This window comes from Gigantopelta aegis, chromosome 14 (assembly GCF_016097555.1).
Source record: "Gigantopelta aegis isolate Gae_Host chromosome 14, Gae_host_genome, whole genome shotgun sequence".
Lineage (NCBI taxonomy): Eukaryota > Metazoa > Mollusca > Gastropoda > Neomphalida > Peltospiridae > Gigantopelta > Gigantopelta aegis.
In genome coordinates this window covers 45,291,864-45,312,709 of record NC_054712.1, presented here as the reverse complement: position 1 = coordinate 45,312,709, position 20,846 = coordinate 45,291,864, and the positions used below count along the sequence as shown (strand labels likewise).

At 37.7% G+C, this 20,846-nt stretch overlaps 1 protein-coding gene and 1 long non-coding RNA gene across 2 annotated transcripts; one reads left to right on the top strand and one right to left on the bottom strand.

The window, feature by feature from the left end:
- Positions 1-2,975: 2,975 nt before the first annotated feature.
- LOC121388771 lies at positions 2,976-4,376 on the bottom strand. The gene is made up of 2 exons (XR_005960007.1): positions 4,009-4,376; positions 2,976-3,646 (listed from the first exon to the last, which is right to left on the bottom strand). It is a non-coding gene; the product is annotated as an uncharacterized LOC121388771 (long non-coding RNA).
- Positions 4,377-9,091: 4,715 nt separating this feature from the next.
- LOC121388006 (C-type lectin-like) lies at positions 9,092-20,348 on the top strand. Its single transcript, XM_041519201.1, has 3 exons — positions 9,092-9,250; positions 18,705-18,890; positions 20,043-20,348. Exons 1-3 carry the CDS (start codon positions 9,244-9,246, stop codon positions 20,258-20,260), a joined length of 411 nt encoding a protein of 136 aa, XP_041375135.1. The 5' UTR covers positions 9,092-9,243; the 3' UTR covers positions 20,261-20,348.
- Positions 20,349-20,846: the final 498 nt, after the last annotated feature.

Here is a 20,846-nt window from a genome sequence, read left to right as displayed (position 1 = left end):
ACTGTTCTACCATAAAGCAATTCAAACGGAGAAAATCCTATGCTATCTTGCGGTACCTCCCTGTAAGCGAACAGCAAAGGTGCTATATATCGATCCCAATCCTTTGGTCTTTCAATACACATCTTTTTAAGCATTGATTTTAATGTCCCGTTAAATCTCTCAACAAGGCCGTTACACATGGGGTGATAAGGAGTGGTTGTTAATTGCTTCATAGATAACAATCTACATACCTCCTTCATCATGTCTGATGTAAATTGAGTTCCTCGGTCAGTAAGAATCTCTTTTGGCATTCCAACTCTTCCAAACACTCCCAATAATGCCTCCGCTACTGTTCTGGTGTCAATATTCTTCAAAGCCACTGCTTCAGGATACCTAGTTGCAAAATCCACAACAACCAAAATATATCTGTTCTTTTTGTCAGTCATCGGATCTATGGGTCCTACTAAATCTACTGCTACTCTTTCAAATGGCACATCAATAACTGGCATCTTTCCTAATAAAGCTTTCCCTACTCTACCTTTAGGAATTGTTCTTTGGCAAACATCGCATGATGACTGGCAAAACCTGCGAATATCCCCTTGTAATCCAGGCCAATAAAAATGACGTTGTACCCTATTGATCGTTTTCTGTGTAGCCATATGTCCTGCCAAGACTGTTTCATGAGCAACTCTCATCACTTTGACTCTTAACTTCGTTGGTACTACAAGTTGATCAAATAACTTTCCATGTTCAACATTAGGTGACTGCGACTTTCTTTTAAGCAATTCATTTTCAATTACAAATTTTGAAAAGTTTCTCCCTTTTAGCGTTTCTTCCCCTGCTTCTGCTAATTTAAATAATTTTTCCAAACCTTCATCTTTTCGCTGCTCAGCTCGGATCTGTTCAGGATTCACTCCTTCAATCTGTATTGTTGGTGTAATCAATGGCTGCATTTTCTGATTTCTCCTCTTCACTTGGGCTCTTGTCTCCATGATTCCTATTGTCTGTGCTATATCTCTCTTCGTGGCATCTTTAGCTCCTATCACGTTTCCAATGACAATATCATATATGGGATTATCTAAAACCATAGCTCTGACTTTCCCTGTGTAATAAGGCGTTTTGATGTAAGTCTCACACCATGGGGCTTCTTTCACCTCGCCATCTAAAGTCACATAACTACCTATCTCTCCTGTCATGTCATTCTCAGGTACTAAACACTTCCTGATCACTACTGTGGAACATCCTGTATCTCTAATGATGGTAGTATCTTTTCCTAAGTTTGTCCCTACAAACACATTCATATTGCTATCGTCTCTTTCCACTAATCTGTTTTTCTTCATTGAAACCATACATGCAATAACCTCTTTATCACGTATCTCTCTTGTCGATTTGTTCCTATTTGGACATTCTCTGGCTATATGACCCTTTTTATCACAAACAAAACACTTGGGTGCCCATGGCCGATGAGATTCACTACATCTGTGTGAATTAGTGTGTGAATTATAGTTGTTTGAAAAGTTCTTACCCGGTATTCGTCCTCTTTCTCCTCCTACATACTGTCTCCGGTCTCTTTCTTCCTGTTTTATGCTGTGGACTGCTCCTTTCTGGCTTCTACAAATGTCTCTGCTAAACTCGCCATTTTATCTGCGCTCTCTGGTGTTCTCTCTTTTAAATACAATGTTAATTCAGTACTTGCAGAATTCAAAAGCTGTTCCCTCAATAATAAATCAAACAATCCTTCAAAATCTTGATTAATTCCACTCATTTTAATCCACCTATGTACATAACCTGTCATTCTACTCAGAAACTGTGTGTATGTTTCTCCTACTTCTACTTTCGCTGTTCTGAACTTCTGTCTAAATCCTTCCTGCGTCAAATCGTATCTATGTAACAGAGCATTCTTTAGTTTATCATAATCCATCGCATCTTCGCTATTTAGCCTTACATATACATCTCTAGCTTTACCTGTCAATAAGGTTCCTAAGTGAATTGCCCAATCCTTCTGTGGTGACTTCTGAGCTATGGACATCCTTTCAAAGCTTGTCAAGTAAGCATCCATGTCATCTCTACCATCTTGAAATATATTCATTTTCAATTTAACTTTCTGAACACTTACATCATTTGATTTCAACAAACCTGCTCGGTTACCTGTCTCCATTTCCAGCTTAGTTAATTCAAACTGTCTTTCTCGTTCTCGCTCCTCTCTTTCACTTGCCCACTGCCTCTCCTTGATTTCTGCCAACTCTCTAGCAACATCTCTTTCCCTTAACTCTTTGGCGGCTTCCATTTCCACTAGTTCTTTGGCTGCTTCTCTTTCCCTAACTCTTTGGTGGCTTCTTTCCGCTAGTTCTGCTTCTCTTTCCCTTAACTCTTTGGCGGCTTCCATTTCTGCTAGTTCTTTGGCTGCTTCTCTTTCCTTTAATCGATCTTCCCTTTCTAATCTCTTTAGTTCCTTCAATTCTTCCATCTGCTCTTTAACAAATTTCTGCAGCCCTGCTTTCTCCAGGCCTAAGGTTTTTCCTACCTCCATAAATTTCTCAAACTCCATACTGACTACAAAAATAATTACACAAAGTGATAACACAACTATACTTACCTTCATTAGTTATTATGCTAATACTACAATACTAATATACATACCTATTTACAAATAACCCCATCAGTCATCACTGTTCCTAAACAATAAAGTTATACTTACCATATACTTACCCTCCATAAGTTACCATAACACAATAAACGCTCACATATCAATGGTATAGATAATTGTGTATCCCGTTTTCACATTGCACCATCTATCCCACACATCTACAGTACTTATTGTAAATTATAAACAAATATATATATGAGTACAAACACATTTATCTTTGCTTCCTTTAGCACCAATCACGTGATATAATAATGACAATAAACTTGTCGAATGTTTTTCAGTTGCCCTGCATCTCCACCAAAATTGTCACATGTGATTGAATAACTAAAAGAAACAACACTAATCCAAATAAATTATATTACATTTATTTACAGCACACAAATAACAATCACATTCATTCTCCACTCCTACTTACTAACCCTAATTATATCCCTCTCACATACCACTAATCACCAGCACTCCCTCAACACTCACACTTCTCATATATAATAAACATACATTATCACCACTTTACACATAATTTCATATAAAAATATCACGTATCACAACACACAAAATAATATACTAAAACCACACAGTTCAATATAAAATGTTTCAGTTCATACCACAATCCTTATGATTCACTTCCTCGTGATCAACTTTTATATACATATATTGTTCTAACTAAATTATGTACTAACATTAGTTAGCACCCTCCATTTCAGATCAGCTCTAAATACTACAGCCATATTTACACAATATGTTTCTGCTGCACAATAACAATACACTTGTTATTCACCGAGATGCTGCACGATAACAATACACTTGTTATTCACCACCACAACATCATGGCTAATAAGTAGCCCACATGTGGAACTTCAATTTCCACTTCAGCTGTACCCAACTTCCATGAATTAACATCAACGTCAGTTTCCTCGTCCCTTCTTCACATAATTCCGCAGCCCAATCACCTGGTCAAACTCTAACATTGCCCCTCGCTGCTCATCCCGTTGTTGGTCTCAACAGATACCACACAAGCTGCTGTAAACAATATACACTCCATTACTATCATGCAAAACCTCAATATTAAATACCCTTCATACATCAATCATTTTCATCATTTCACACATGTCCACATTATACAGGTTTCACAACGTATACGTTAATAACACGTACAACTTACTTCATGTGCATAATTCAATTCACATTATACATTTAATAAACACATAAATACATATAGCAAACAATTTCATTACTTTACACAATGTCCGCATTTCACAAGTTACACTGAGCATTTGCTAAATATATACATTTAATATAGCAAACTAAATACAGACCAAAATAACATTCAAATGTCACACCTCTGTAACACAATACATGTGTAAAATATTTAATTTACTTACGGTTAAACAATAACCCGAACTTCCACAAAGTCTCTTACACTTCTACCAAGTCTTTCCCAAACTGAATGTTCAATGATTCTCTCTCAGCGATTAATGACAAATCATCCACTCAATAGCCCAGTTCCACACTATATTCACCCAGTCAGCTTATCACTCATCTATCACTCACCCATACCACAAGCTACAATAATACAAATTGCTACCTTGCTAATTAAAGACAGCTTCACGTGTGAGATACAAGCTATGACTCATACTTCATGCTTCTCTCATTCGTATAAATTAAAATACCGTATAAATGATAAAAAATGTTATAAAATATATAACCACATATTCTCTTTCATACAATTAAAATCAGATTACCCTTGACTTGTGACAATATTAAATATATTTTCTTGTTTAGAATATCAGTGTCTGCATATTCAATGTGTTTCTGGTCGTCTTAATATTTGCAAGAAGCCCAAACTGGATTTTGTCTTCAAATAATTTCGTACGTACGAAACAAAACAATATTTTAGGAAACAAAATGAATCTAACCTAGTACAAATATTAGAACGACCAGAAACACATTTAATATACAACCACTAATATTTTATGCAGAAAAATATATTTGATATATAATTACAATCGTTAAAAAGTCTTTGTTAGTCGATAACATCTTAAAAATTGCAGCAAACTCAGGAATGTCCCTTTAATACTAGGCTAAGCACAATACTATTTATTATTATATTCCAATAAAAACATAGTATGTACCATTTACTATCACTTTCCTGCGCTGACAACCAAATGTTTTGACTGACTTTGGGCCAGCTACGTGCTTAACGCTATTAGTCATTCTCCAGAACGTAAAACTTTTCATAAGCTTTAAAAGTAATGGAATAAGTTGAGTTTATTTTGCATGATATCAACGTTAGATATTTTCTTTACCAGATACCATCGATTGGAAAGCACTATAACTTTATTTTGAAAATATACAATCAAATATGTTAAATGTTAATCATGTCACTTGGTAATTGTTATAAATATAAGTATGTTTGAATAGCATCATGTGTGTTTCTGACTTTAATGTTAAATATTAAATCTTAGGACCAATATATCACTAACACAATTTCAGTGTGTGTATATGTGTGTGTATGTTTGTGTGTATATGTATGTGTATATAGACACAACAACAGAAACTCAAGCTTTCATCACAATGAAAGACCACAAAGAAAACTACAACACAAACCCCACATGCAGACTAATAAACCCGGCAAAAAGTGAAATAGGGAAAGTAAGCAAAATAATGCTAGATCGAATAAACACAGCCGTAAGACAAAACTTAACAGTCAACCAATGGAGAAACACTTCTTCCGTGCTTGAATGGTTTTCAGCACTGCATGAAAAACAAAACCTATCGTTCCTCATTTTCGACATTGTGGACTTCTACCCAACAATAACAAAAGAACTGCTCGAAAAATCACTAAACTGGGCAAAACAATACACAAATATCACGGAAAAGGAGCACAAAACAATAATGCATGCAAGAAAATCTTTACTCTTCGACAACGATGGTAAACCATGGGTGAAAAGAAACACCCAAAACGCATTTGATGTCACAATGGGCAGTTACGACGGTGCTGAAGTGTGCGAACTTGTTGGCCTTCTAATTCTAGAAACGATAGGAAAAACAATCAACAACGCAAATACCGGTCTATATAGAGACGACGGACTCGTAGTACTCAGAAACTGCTCAGGAAGCCAAGCAGACAGAACAAGAAAAATACTCATACAAATTTTCGAACAATTTGGCCTCAAAATAACAACACAAACCAACCTAAAATGTGTCAACTTCCTCGACGTCACACTAAACTTACATACAGGAAAATACAAACCTTACAGAAAACCCAACAACGACCCGGTGTACATAAATATACACTCAAACCACCCACCCAGCATTATAAAACAGATACCCGCATCAATCAGCAAGCGAATCTCAATGCTATCATCCAGCGAAGAAGATTTCACGGAAGCCGCACCCACGTACGACAAAGCACTAAAGGAAAGCAACTACACAGAACGCATACTATATACACACAAACAGGAATCCACACAACACAAAACAAAAAAAGAAAGAACAGAAGCAGGAAAATCATATGGTTCAACCCACCATACAACAAAGCTGTGAAAACAAACATCGGACAATTATTCATAAAATTAATATCCAAACATTTCCCCTCCACACACAAATACCACAAAATATTCAACAAAAATAACGTCAAAATCAGCTACAGTTGCATGAAAAACATCGGCACATTAATCAAAAACCACAACTCTAAAAGTATTAAAGATCCAGTCAGCGTAACAACAAAAGAAAATTGCAACTGCAGAAATAAAGAAAACTGCCCACTCAACGGACAATGCCAAGCAAGTTCGATAGTATACAAAGCAAGCGTAACAACTGGCGCAACGTCAAAAACATACATCGGTCTATCTGGCGGTAATTTCAAACAACGATACAACAATCACACGAAATCGTTCAAACACGAAAAATACTCGAAAGAAACCGAGCTATCTAAACATGTCTGGGAACTAAAAAAACAGCGAACAAATTATGAAATAAGCTGGCAAATTATCAAACAGTCGAACACGTACAAACGAAACTCCGGCCAATGTAACCTGTGCATTGAGGAAAAGCTCGCCATCCTACAAACAAAAGACAAAAACAATCTCAACAAAAGGACTGAGCTCATCTCAAAATGCCGTCACACCAGTAAGCTCAAACCACGCAACCGCACTACACAAACATAAAAACCCTGCAATCTTTTCACCAGTATCAGCTATCTGAAGATCGTCGAAGGGCGTGAAACTCGGAGTAATAGCGTAGGACAAAAGTGCAATATATATATTTATATATATATATATATGTATGTATATGTATATGTATATGTGTATGTGTGTGTGTGTGTGTGTGTGTGTATGTGTATGTGTATATGTGTATATGTATATATATATATATATATATATATATATATATATATATATATATATGTGTGTGTGTGTGTGTGTGTGTGTGTGTGTGTGTGTGTGTGTGTGTGTGAGTGATACATATATACTAACTCTTCCCGATCGTTACAACGGCAAATTCGATATAACGGCTAAGACCTGTATAGCATCAACATGGCCATTATATAGATTCTTGACTATATAATATAAAACTGAAATGTATAATATTAAATAAACATACTTTCGAGTTTTGACGCAAATGTGAACAATACGTCGTATAGAAGGTTTAGGATTCCTCATTGTTAAAAACAATTATGAACGAGTTTAGATGTACAAAACAAACATGGTAAATTGATTAAAGATTTCATTTAAGATTATAATTTGATCCTTAATAATTATGAACAGAAACAAAAATGTTTCAACACCATAGAAAAGGACTAAGACTATGTGTTCTGTCTGTCTTTGGTGTAAGTTAGTTGAATGTCACTGGTGTAATACCCCACCTCAGTAACAGTTGTTACACCAATGACTGTTACTCCAATGACAAAACCACATAAAAGCACGGACTGCGTCCTTGTATGAACTTTGTTATGGCAGCGAAACGATTTTGTGCCACAGATTTACATTCATATATCATGAATGACATCCTCTATAATTAGAAACTCATTCTAACGACACGGTTATTGGTATATCAATGGCAGGCATTGAACATACTATCGTACAGTTGCTGTGGTATATAAACAGTTTTTCATGGAAATTCAAGACAGGTACCGTGATTACATTCCTCTTTATACAGACAGATCACAGAATGATTGGAACAGTGTGATTGCTAACAACCTTGTGTCGTGCTCGCATCGACCATACATACTCGACTCATGCATTTATCTTGACGAAAGATCCTCCACCTCAGTGTGACCACTTTCAAAGTACTCTGACAGTACACAACATTATGGTGGAGTGTACTTATCTCAACGAAACTCTAGAACTGATATATTTGGACAATAAAATGTGATGGAATCGCTTCTATCCAGAACTTCCATTACAGTTTGTTCGAGATACTGCCTTTTATTCTAATTTTTAATATTAACTATCTGCATTTACCATAGTTTGACACCCATTAGCCGATGTATTTTTCATGCTCGGGTGTCGTTAAACACCTATTCTATTCTATTCTATTAAACATAGTGTAAATTTTAAATGGATTTAAGGTGAATTAAAAACACAATAATGTAACAAACTTATCAAATAAATTTCATTAGCTTAACACATGAGGCCTTGCTGCACTGCTGTCAGCTATAGGGAGATGTTGTTTGTAGTTCCCACAGGTGCTACGCCAATGACAAGTAAACTGTGGGACAGGTATTTGAGAACTTCTCATTCTACAATATATCTGAGACCAGCCATTGCTATTTTATGAAAAGTAAATAATGTTGATAGATTATCTCTGTGATGTGCTGATAGTTTGAAATCTGGCCCTGTTATACTTTTGTCAGGTCTGCTAAAATGTTTAAAGGGCCTGTTGAAAACAAACCCCAAAACATACTGCGCCGGTTAGAAAAAAAGAGCCAATTCGATACCATGATTAGGCCTACGAAGTAAAATGATAAATTACTGCTACAAGAAAAAGCACACGACCGTAAACACACTAGTATTCTACACAGGGAAATGTATTTAATATGTAATTTTAGTCGCCAAAAGGCTCTATTAGTCTGCAACATCTTAAACTGGCTGTAAACTCGGAGGATTAAATAAATAAAATAATGAATATCAGTTACTATGAATAAAGTATAATTCATAGCGGAAAGTAAACTCTGTTGTCGTTCCACTGCTGGAATAGCAGTATATGCTATTCTATTTGTGGGATGCTGCATACAAATGATGTCATTTTAATAGTAAAATGTAGCGAGGTTTCTCTCTAAGACTGTATGTTTGAATTACCGATGATTAATAAATCATTGTGCTCTAGTGGTGTCGTTAAACAAAACAAACTTTAACTGTAATCTTTTTTTTCTCAGTGACATCCAGCGTTTCACATGGATCAAGAATCATGCGCTGAGTGACGTTGCAGTTACAGACAGTGTCATATATTCTTTAAATGACGTCACGACATTGTTGGAATGTTCGACGAATTGTAGACAACACCCAGACTGTCGGTCGTTTACATACAACACTGATCTGACATGCCGTCTGCATTTTGTGAGACTTGCGAAGGCCAGTTCTCTCCCTTCGTTAGGATCGCGCCACTACTTTGATATGGCAGGTAAGGCAGTTACTGAACTGTTGTTCGTGTCATACTGAACACAATTAAGGGCAAGTAATTAATATGTTCTTATGGAAGGTAAGGACCTGAAAACACCCCACCATAGCTGGTTCTGGGTCTGGCTCTTGTGAGTGTGGCAAAGTCACTATGTCTGGTTATTTTGACGTTTGGGTCTGTAACTGTTATATGTTTGCAATATACGATGTATATATATATATATATATATATATATATATATATATTAACCGCGTTTATATCTTTAGATATATTTTCTTCTATAAACACGACCAATAATTGTCAGAAACCTACTTTGATTAATATATATCTTTCCTGTTTTCCTTCTTTAAAAAAAAAAAAACGTATTACACAGGCTGCAGCTGCCAATCTGACAGTTTGGCAATATAGTGCACCTCTATGCCGTCTATTATGAGGGCCCATCCTGATAAAACCTTTACAGTCCAAACTCAATCCCTAATGTCACACGCATAAAAAAATGTATAGTGCTGTCATGACATTGGTGTCTCAGACTATTAGAGTTGAGTCCAGACTCTTAACGATTTTATAAGCACCAGACCAGATCTGATGTGCGCGCCAGCACAGTCGTAGTGTGTTTTATCACATTCGATTCAGTTTGTTACTGGTATCATACTCGTCAGACCCAGAGAAAGCTGCGGTGTGTTTTGCGCCTAACTCAAGTTACTAAACTATTTTTTCATATTATATTGAATAAAATTAATTAAGGGCCAGTAAATATTTTCAGGATAACCATTTATTCCGATGTAATGTGTTGACGTTGTGGTAGGTTCTTAAACTTAATTATTTTAGGAACAATTTAGAGCAAACACAATTATAAGTATCGTTACGAACCAACATGTATCAAATCTTAGCCGAATGTGCACATCTGTAGATTTCATAAATGCATGTAAACCGCACCGTGTCCGTGTATCGTGGTCAAGTGTTGCCGAAACTGAAACCAGAACTTGCCAAAATAATATGATACTAGTAGAAAGTGACCAACAGACTACTGAACCTTAATTGTGTTGATTATATAACAAGGCCATCGGCTATGCCGTTCCATCTTCCAATCATACATCTTTTTTTCCCTACGACTTTTGTTTATAGTTCCCTATTTCCCCATAACACATGTTAAAGACGGTCTTTTTGCACCCAACACCGAACCCCAATGTGGGTACCCCCAATATTAAATCATGGATGGGTCAATGAACCAGACCGATTTTTTTTTTTTTTTACAAAAATGTTGTAATGAATACGAAAATTGATGGAGTAGTAAGACATAAACGTAGAGGACGAAGAAAACATAGTCAAAGATAATTTATATACATAAGAAAAGCTATTAAGTGATACAGTTGAAGACTACTAGAAGTAACAATGTTAGTGTTTACATTACATTAAATAGCATATCATAACATAACTTGTCTTGCCAAAGAGACGGAATACGCAAAAGGTACATGGTCTAAAGTCAACATTTCGACAATAAATTGATAGTATATACAAGATAGAACTGTAAAATAACAGTTACGGCTGTCGCACTGTCAGACAATATTGTTATGGTAACATTTCCATACATCTTATATGAAGATATAACATTTGTCAATCAAATTAACGTGAATTACAGGCTAAAAAATGATATGAGAGTACCCGTAGATGTTCAAATGTCACAACCTATTCACCAATCGTGTGGAAATTACACATTTACGGCATTTCGCTGTAAAATATGACTGGTTGAGGCCTTCGGACATTTGTTGAGATATTCTGAATAAAGTTGAAGTCGTTGGGCGTAGGTTTGGCGAGATGCAATCTCGATACTGCGAACTCTCGATTTGTTAGTATCAATGTAAATAATAACTATCAACAGAAATATATTACGAGTAAAGATCTATAAAACCAAATGTGAGGATAACCAAACTGAAGACTTCATATCGTTCTACTCAGAATTTTAATACCTGTATATCCAAAGGGTTTCTGATCGTACTGCAATAAACGTATACCTGACAATGTACAGTTATAATATATGGCATCTGAAACATGTTGAATGCACAGGGAACTGGTATTCTAAGTTGGAAAATGTAATTATTACGTACATTATCAAAATGTACAATACAATGCATTTAAATCTACAATTTTAGTTCTTTAAAATATTGTCACGGGGATCCTATAATGCCCGTAACTGAATGAAACACGATTATCAAAATATCTCTCCTAACTGTATATCTATTAGATGTCTCTGTAACGGGCGGTTATATCCTAGTGTGGCTCGTCTAGGTATGATCAGAGATACGATCTTATATAAAGTATATGTAATGTAGCACGTTTAGTTCACTAGAAAACACAACAAAAACACAATACACTTTGGAATCTGTATTAACCTACGCTGACAAATGTACTGCCGCAGTAGTTAATTAACAACAACAAATAATAACAACCCAGAACTGATCACTTAATTAGTTAATCTCTAGGTGTCTAGTTTACACAATATGCTAATCACTTCACCGTGACACAACACCCACACGTGTGATAATTGAGAAACGCTTCCAGGGGAACTTAATTAATAAAGGAATTACAACTCTATTCCTAACTGGTTAATTTTTAATTAACCCTTACTACTCCTTCAGTAACGTGTGATAATTGAGAAACGCTTCCAGGGGAACTTAATTAATAAAGGAATTACACTCTATTCCTAACTGGTTAATTTTTAATTAACCCTTACTACTCATTCAGTAATGTGTGATAATTGAGAAACGCTTCCAGGGGAACTTAATTAATAAAGGAATTACAACTCTATTCCTAACTGGTTAATTTTTAATTAACCCTTACTACTCGTTCAGTAACGTGTGATAATTGAGAAACGCTTCCAGGGGAACTTAATTAATAAAGGAATTACAACTCTATTCCTAACTGGTTAATTTTTAATTAACCCTTACTACTCATTCAGTAACCTTGTAACACAGAATTAATACTGGTACCTATCACAATAAAGACAATAACCTACAGTTTACCTAGGTCCTCTAGGATGACTGGATAATCTTTATATATATTTAGACAGTGAGCCTACAGCTTACTGCGTCAGATGACCGGCAGCACCGTTTAAATAATATTGGTATAATACAGTATTAAAATATTTAAAGTCACATCAATCACATCAAGGTTATACACAGAGCAGAAAATATATAATTACCAGTCCGGACGGACAGCGATCCCTGGAAGCCTTCCTATCTTTCTCCCCGATATCTCTAAAACCCTAGCTATTTATCATAAAAATCGAATATTGCCTGGGGGCACAACGCGGTACCACACGTATCATGAGATATTTCCCCAACTCCCAGAGACGCATTTTTCTCTTAGAAGACCAGACTGGCTGACGCCTAGTCGCCAAAATCATGGTTGTAAAAACCGCACTCGCGGAGGTATTACGTAACTACTGGCCACCTGGGCTTAAATGCATATTGGAACTGCACACGGCCCTCTAAAACAATTAATATCGCCACAGGCGAAAACAAAATTAAGAGCATGTTCCATCACACACCCCCACCTCAAAAAGGATATTTCCTCTACTCTAGGAATAGGGAAATATACTACATTAAAACAAAAGGTGCGTTAACCGACGCATCCGGGCATTTATAACACATGTAATAATTAGGTGACTACCAGTAATCACACTGAGTCTCTGAGTCCCTGGTATACAAATAAAATATATAAAAACAAAACAGAAATCAAGAATGTCAACACATTATCATAACGTTCAACTTCGGGACAGGGCATCAGTGATTACATTGGATGTGCCCTTGATATGTTCAATGATAATTGGGTATTCTTGCAGAAGAAGACTCCATCTCAAAACTCTCTGGTTGGTGGCTTTCATTCTGTGAATGAAAGTAAGCGGATTATGATCAGTAAAGACCACCACTTGATGCAATGCCGACTTCAGGTAGATATGAAAATGCTTCAGAGCTTGTACCATGGCCAAAGCTTCCTTCTCTATAGTGGAATAGTTCACCTGGTGTTTGTCAAACTTTTTGGAGAAGAAACTTACAGGATGGTCCAGTCCATTTTCGTCTTCCTGGGTCTGGTGCTGCCATCACGGGAGACGAGGAGAGCATCTGCTTAAGACGGTTGAATGACTTCTCGCATTCATCTGACCACTGGAACTTCATTTCCTTCTTTAGCAGCGATGTGATGGGGGCCGCTACCGTCGCAAATTTAGCACAGAAACGACGATAATTACCGGCCATACCAAGGAACCGGCGAACTTCACGACGGTTGGTCGGTGCAGGATACTGGCTGATGCTTAGTGTCTTGGCCTGCAGTGGGGCGACGCAACCATGTCCGACAGTATGACCTAAGTAGGTCACTGAAGCTTTCACGAATTCACATTTGCCCAGGTTCAGAGTCAAGTTAGCTTTCTGTAGGCGACTGAATATTTGTTGTAACCCGGTTAAATGTTCATCCCAAGTGTCGGTGGCTAACACCATATCGTCCAGATACACACTGACGTTTTCTAGGTCTGATAACACCTGGTTCATCATCCTTTGAAAGGCAGCAGAGGCAGTCTTCAAACCAAACGGCATCACTCGGAATTGGAAGAGGCCGTCAGGTGTGATGATCGCCAGAATGTCCTTAGCTTCCTCCGTTAACGGAATGGCATAAAAACCCTTCAGTAGGTCCAATTTGGTGATGTATTGCGCGTGTCCAACTCTGTCGATGCAATCGTCAAGGCGGGGTAGGGGTAGGCATCTGCCTTGATGAGTTGATTCATGCGACGTAGGTCAGCGCACACCCGGGAACTGTTATCTCCCTTTTGAATCAGAATAACAGGTGATGCCCACTGACTGTTTGATGGTTCCAGAATGTCGTGTTCCAACATGTAATCTATCTCCTTTTTTAGTGCCGCACGTTTTACAGGATTTATCCGATAGGCATGCTGTCGAATCGGTGTAGCGTCGGGTTCCAAGCGCACATCCTGGATTAAGGTATTGGTAACCGTTGGAAAGTCCTGACAAATGGAAACATTGTCTTGTATCAACGTGGTCAACTTTGCTCGCTGGGTGCTGTCAAGGTGCTGTAGATAAGAATTCAAGTCTGCTAGAATCTGGCTGTTGGTTAACTTGATCTCTGCAGTCTTGACGTCATCACAGGAAGTTGAGTGACTCTCAATTTGGACAGGCAACACTGGAACTATCGGCAGTCTGTCAAAATAACCTTTTAGCAAATTGATGTGACAATACCTACTTTTCCTAACCCTATCAGGAGTGTTTATCACATACCCTGTCTCATTAACCCGTTTGGGCACAACATAGGGCCCAAAATACCTGTTCTGCACAGAACCCCGTTTAATGGGAAGGTACAGCAGCACCTTATCCCCTGGTTTAAATTCCCGACTCTTAGTCTTCCTATCAAATACTGATTTTATTTTGCTCTGAGTATGGCTCAGTTGCTTCCTAGCCTTCCTATCTCTAACTCTCTTATTCATTAATACTCCCTTGTTCATATAACCTGACTTCTGATCCTCCATCTCACCCTCAGTTAACACGGTAGTGCGAGCTGACAACAATTTTGGATCAGCCCCCTGCTCTAGATCTAACTCTTGTCTATTACAAGGTAAGTCCCCTCTATCAAACACAACTGGTTAATTTACCCTCTGCGGAAGTTCAACCGGTTCCACCACATTTAGTTCGTCAGTTGACTTATCTACCAATTTACTGATAACCTCATCCACTCCAATTTCATGGCTCACACACGTATCAGACAATTCACAAATATCCTCTGGGTCTTGTGTTACCCTACTGGCCATAGCCCTAGTCATTACACACGCAGGATATCTAATCTCATCAACCTCACTCTCTTTTATTGGTAAAGGGCTGTCTTTAATTAACAATTGGTCACATTTCGGCTGACAACACTGACTAGTCAAATCATTACCCAACAAAAGTTCTATGTTTTCAACAGGCAAGTCCTTTACAACACCCATAATCACTGGTTCCGTCACAAACTTCGAACACAAGAAAACCTTATGTAACCGGACAACCATTTTTTCTCCAGTAACTGAGGTTAAGGCCAAACTACGTCCTGTATCTGAATTTTCAATACCAGCTAAACACTTTGACGTTATAAGTGACTGACTACAACCAGTATCTCGATAGATTGATATTGCCTTAGGACTCAATTCTTGTTTCACATCACAAACCATACCAGTGGACACATACGGGTTTACTTTCTCTGCCATGGGACTATCCATTAACTCTCTCGCTAACGGAGCTGACCTCACTAAACCGACCACTTGCGCATTATCGCGTTTTCTTCTAAAACAGTCCCCGATAAGATGGTTATCCTTTTTACAGTAACTGCAATGTGGAAGAAAAGTTCGTGCATTGGCTGATAATGCAGGTTTATCCATACTTTGCCCACCAGGTACATACCTTGCCTGACTAGCTGACCAACTAGATGACTCTCCCCGATAGTTACTTTCCCGGGAAAAACCTGGCTGAAATTTCTTCTTATCACCCTGTTGTAAAGAGCTACCCTGTACTGCCTGAGCTTTGTGTATTAACACGCAATCATCTGCCACTATGCCTGCCTCCTCTATCTTTTTGACATCACGATCCTCTAAATGAATACGTAAGCTAACTGGTAATCCATTTGTAATGTCCTGTAAGATCAACAACTCCCGTAACTCGGTATATGACTCTACCTGATGAGACACCACCCATTTATCAAACATCCCTGCCTTCTTAGCCACAAACTCAATATAAGACTGACCCTGCGTTTTTCTCAACTCGCTATACCGTAAACGATAATCTTCAGGTCGTAATTCATACGCCCTCAACACTGCCGCCTTAACTAGGTCGTACTGACTTGCTCGCTCATCACTCATTGAATTATAAGCAACACTAGCCTTCCCCTTAAACTTAGACACGGCTAATAATGTCCACTTAGACTGCGGCCAATTTAGCTGCTTAGCGGCCCGTTCAAAAAGTTGGAAGTTGGAAGACCTCCTGGTCATCAAATACAGGCACTGATCTATAAGCCTCCGACATGTTAAACCCATTTCCTACTTCTCGTCTGACTTCTTCAGTATTCAACTTTAACTCATGTTCCACCTTTAATTTTGCTAACTGGAATTCTCTATCACTATCTTCTCTATCCCTCTCTTCTCTCTCTCTCTCTCTCTCTCTCTCTCTCTCTCTCTCTCTCTCTCTCTCTCTCTCTCTCTCTCTGCCTCTCTCTATCTTGTCTATCTCTATCTTCTCTATCTTCTTTCTCTCTATCCCTCTCTTCTCTTCTTCTCTCTCTCTCTCTCTCTCTCTCTCTCTCTCTCTCTCTCTCTCTCTCTCTCTCTCTCCCTCTCTTCTCTTTCTCTATCCCTCTCTTCTCTTTCTCTATCCCTCTCTTCTCTTTCTCTCTTTCTCTCTCTCTCTCTCTCTCTCTCTCTCTCTCTCTCTCTCTCTCTCTCTCTCTCTCTCTCTCTCTCTCTCTCTCTCTCTCTCTCTATGTAATGCACGTTCTTCTCTTTCGTACTCATGCTTTTTAAAAGCTAAATGTTGTTCCATACTCAAGTCACTTTTCTCTATCTCTGGAACAATCTCACTTTCTTCCATAACAGGCCTATCACCAAAAACTTCCTGGATAATAATTGTCTTTATATCACCTAAGGTTTTAGCTGATGTTAAATCAATTTCCCGCTCACTTGCGATTTCAACTAACTCGGCCTTACGTGCTCGCTTAATCTCCACTACACTGATCGTAGGCCTATCCAGCAAATTCTTATCCATGTTTAGATATGACGCACTTATTATTAATTAATTTTCTAGTGAACACGTTGCTACTTCTGGTTAATTTGTAAAAATAATTTATGAAGCCCCCATTTACAAACAATACTTTTTTAAATATGCATGTCCCGTTTCAGATCCGGGACGAGCGCCCCAATTTTCACTCCTGTCACGGGGATCCTATAATACCCGTAACTGAATGAAACACGATTATCAAAATATCTCTCCTAACTGTATATCTATTAGATCTCTCTGTAACGGGGGGTTATACCTTAGTGTGGCTCGTCTAGGTATGATCAGAGATACGATCTTATATAAAGTATATGTAATATAGCACGTTTAGTTCACTAGAAAACACAACAAAAACACAATACACTTTGGAATCTGTATTAACCTACGCTGACAAATGTACTGCCGCAGTAGTTAATTAACAACAACAAATAATAACAACCCAGAACTGATCACTTAATTAGTTAATCTCTAGGTGTCTAGTTTACACAATATGCTAATCACTTCACCGTGACACAACACCCACACGTGTGATAATTGAGAAACGCTTCCAGGGGAACTTAATTAATAAAGGAATTACACTCTATTCCTAACTGGTTAATTTTTAATTAACCCTTACTACTCCTTCAGTAACGTGTGATAATTGAGAAACGCTTCCAGGGGAACTTAATTAATAAAGGAATTACAACTCTATTCCTAACTGGTTAATTTTTAATTAACCCTTACTACTCGTTCAGTAACGTGTGATAATTGAGAAACACTTCCAGGGGAACTTAATTAATAAAGGAATTACAACTCTATTCCTAACTGGTTAATTTTTAATTAACCCTTACTACTCGTTCAGTAACGTGTGATAATTGAGAAACGCTTCCAGGGGAACTTAATTAATAAAGGAATTACAACTCTATTCCTAACTGGTTAATTTTTAATTAACCCTTACTACTCATTCAGTAACCTTGTAACACAGAATTAATACTGGTACCTATCACAATAAAGACAATAACCTACAGTTTACCTAGGTCCTCTAGGATGACTGGATAATCTTTATATATATTTAGACAGTGAGCCTACAGCTTACTGCGTCAGATGACCGGCAGCACCGTCTAAATAATATTGGTATAATACAGTATTAAAATATTTAAAGTCACATCAATCACATCAAGGTTATACACAGAGCAGAAAATATATAATTACCAGTCCGGACGGACAGCGATCCCTGGAAGCCTTCCTATCTTTCTCCCCGATATCTCTAAAACCCTAGCTATTTATCATAAAAACCGAATATTGCCTGGGGGCACAACGCGGTACCACACGTATCATGAGATATTTCCCCAACTCCCAGAGACACATTTTTCTCTTAGAAGACCAGACTGGCTGACGCCTAGTCGCCAAAATCACGGTTGTAAAAACCGCACTCACGAAGGTATTACGTAACTACTGGCCACCTGGGCTTAAGTGCATATTGGAACTGCACACGGCCCTCTAAAACAATTAATATCGCCACAGGTGAAAACAAAATTAAGAGCATGTTCCGTCACAAATATATTATCTGTAAACATGTTACAACAGAAAGAAAGTCAAGAGGGTATTTCGAATGACACATGTATTATGCATATGTATTATTTAGACACAGATACTGACAGAGGTAAATATATTGGCAGGTGACTGTCCAATCGAAGACGGGTACGCACTAATTCTACATCTGAACTTGTGCTTCAAGGCGTACCCCAAAAAATACCGGTGGCTCGGAGCACGCAACTCTTGCCGTAATAAAGGAAGCAGGTTGATCATCTTGGACACGGAAGAAAAACATACAGCCGTCAGAGAATACATCAAAACAAATATCGGTAAATCTCTCTGTGTACAAGGGAGTTAAATGGACTTCCACCAGGAATGATTGTCCTGTAATGGTACATCATTTCATTTTGTTTTTATTTTGTTTCCGGTTTTTTATATATATTTTGTATAATGTTTTCCACAAAGTAAACACTTTCTTGAATTGCCAGTATCGATCAAGTCGTCTTTCCAGCGAGATGTAGACGTTCTAAGACAGTTTTCTCTCTTGAAACATCCTCAAAAGTTCCTTCGGTGAGAGTTCATGTCACCGCCCATCCTGAAATCCCATAGAGTGTATTGTACTAGGGCGTGGCAATCCGTCTATAGATAAATCACTGCCACCGATACATGAGTTTGTTTTATTTAACGACACCACTAGAACACACTGATTCGATGTCAAACATTTGGTTACCATGACATATAGTACAAGAGGTAAACCGCTACATTCGTAGTAAGGGATGTTTCATATGCACTTTACCACAGACATGACGGCACATATCCCGGCATTCGTGGTGTAATGGCTGAGATGAGAAAACAACAATCAGAGAAAAACATTTGGGAGAATGGGTCTAATGAGATTACTCCATCCTATGACGCAAGCACCTCAGGCGATTCGTGGAGGAAGTTGCAATGTTTTAAAAGCATTCTATCAATTCGGCCTTGTAAAAGAGGTTACTGTTTGTCAGGCCAGGTCAGATCATAGGTTTTAACGTACACATTCAGAACAAACTGTTGCAGCACACGCCTGTCGTGGGCGCAGGTGTTGACGTTCACCAGCTCCTCCTTCGAGGAAAGGATGCTGTTTGCCTTTTTATTATCGATGTTAATTAACACTTCATTTACACATTTACCTTAGTTGCCACCCAATAGCAAACACTGATTTTTATACACCTTTAAAATATACTTCCCTTAATATTAGTATTGTATTATTCTTTTCCCCACAGCTCTTTACACTGGCTTTACATAATTATATAAGTTTTATTCTAATGTAAACAATCTTTCCATATACTTGCCTTTCCTGACACCCAATAGCTGGTGTGTATTTTGTGCTGGGTTGTCGTCATTCATTCATTCATTCATTGATTTATTCAATCGTTCTTATTATTGCACATATGAGTCGAGGTATTAGATTGGCTAATGGTGTATTTCTTATTGTTGCACAGATGAGGCGCAGTATTGGATTGGGTTGAATGACAGGTTAGAAGAGAGTGTGTTCCTCTGGGAGAATGGAAACAATGTCAACTTCTCAATGTGGGGCCTCACTAGTCCGAACAACGAATGGAAGACAGAAGATTGTGTTATGTTATCTGTTGAGCAGAACTGGTGGAATGATGTTAACTGCAATCTTGATTATAAGTACATATGCGAACATTCAATCTAATTAAATTGCAAGTAAACAAATACCACACCACATGAGTAATCAATATGAATTGAATAATTACACAAAAGAATAAAATTAAGTGATAAAATATGTGTTGTTTTGTATACATTAATATCTTGTTACGTACATAGCAATTTAAATGTGAATCTACAGCAACCACATAGTGATATTCTGTGAAACGTTTATTTTCACTCCTGCGCGTGCTGTAACCTCTCCGTGGTGCAGAGATGTAACATTCTCTTTGAGAATGGCCAATACAGCACAACTCCCCTTTTGGGGCACCTTGTTGGCCGTGAGGTGCATCCCGCAATGCTGGATGATGATTGAGTTGGGGACATATCTGCGGATGTGTTTTCTTGCAGCACACCATTTTAGCCTGGTTAATCGCCAGGTCATGCCAACCTGTAGATCAAACAACCTTTATGCTCTTGTTGTGTTGTTCAACTTTATATATAACAATTAAATTTCTGAGAAACAAAACAATTAATAAATTTAATTACAAAAGTAAAGAACAGCCATTTTTTATTACAGTAAAACCTCTCAAAAACGGATCCTCTGTAAACCAGAATTACCTCAAAACCTAACG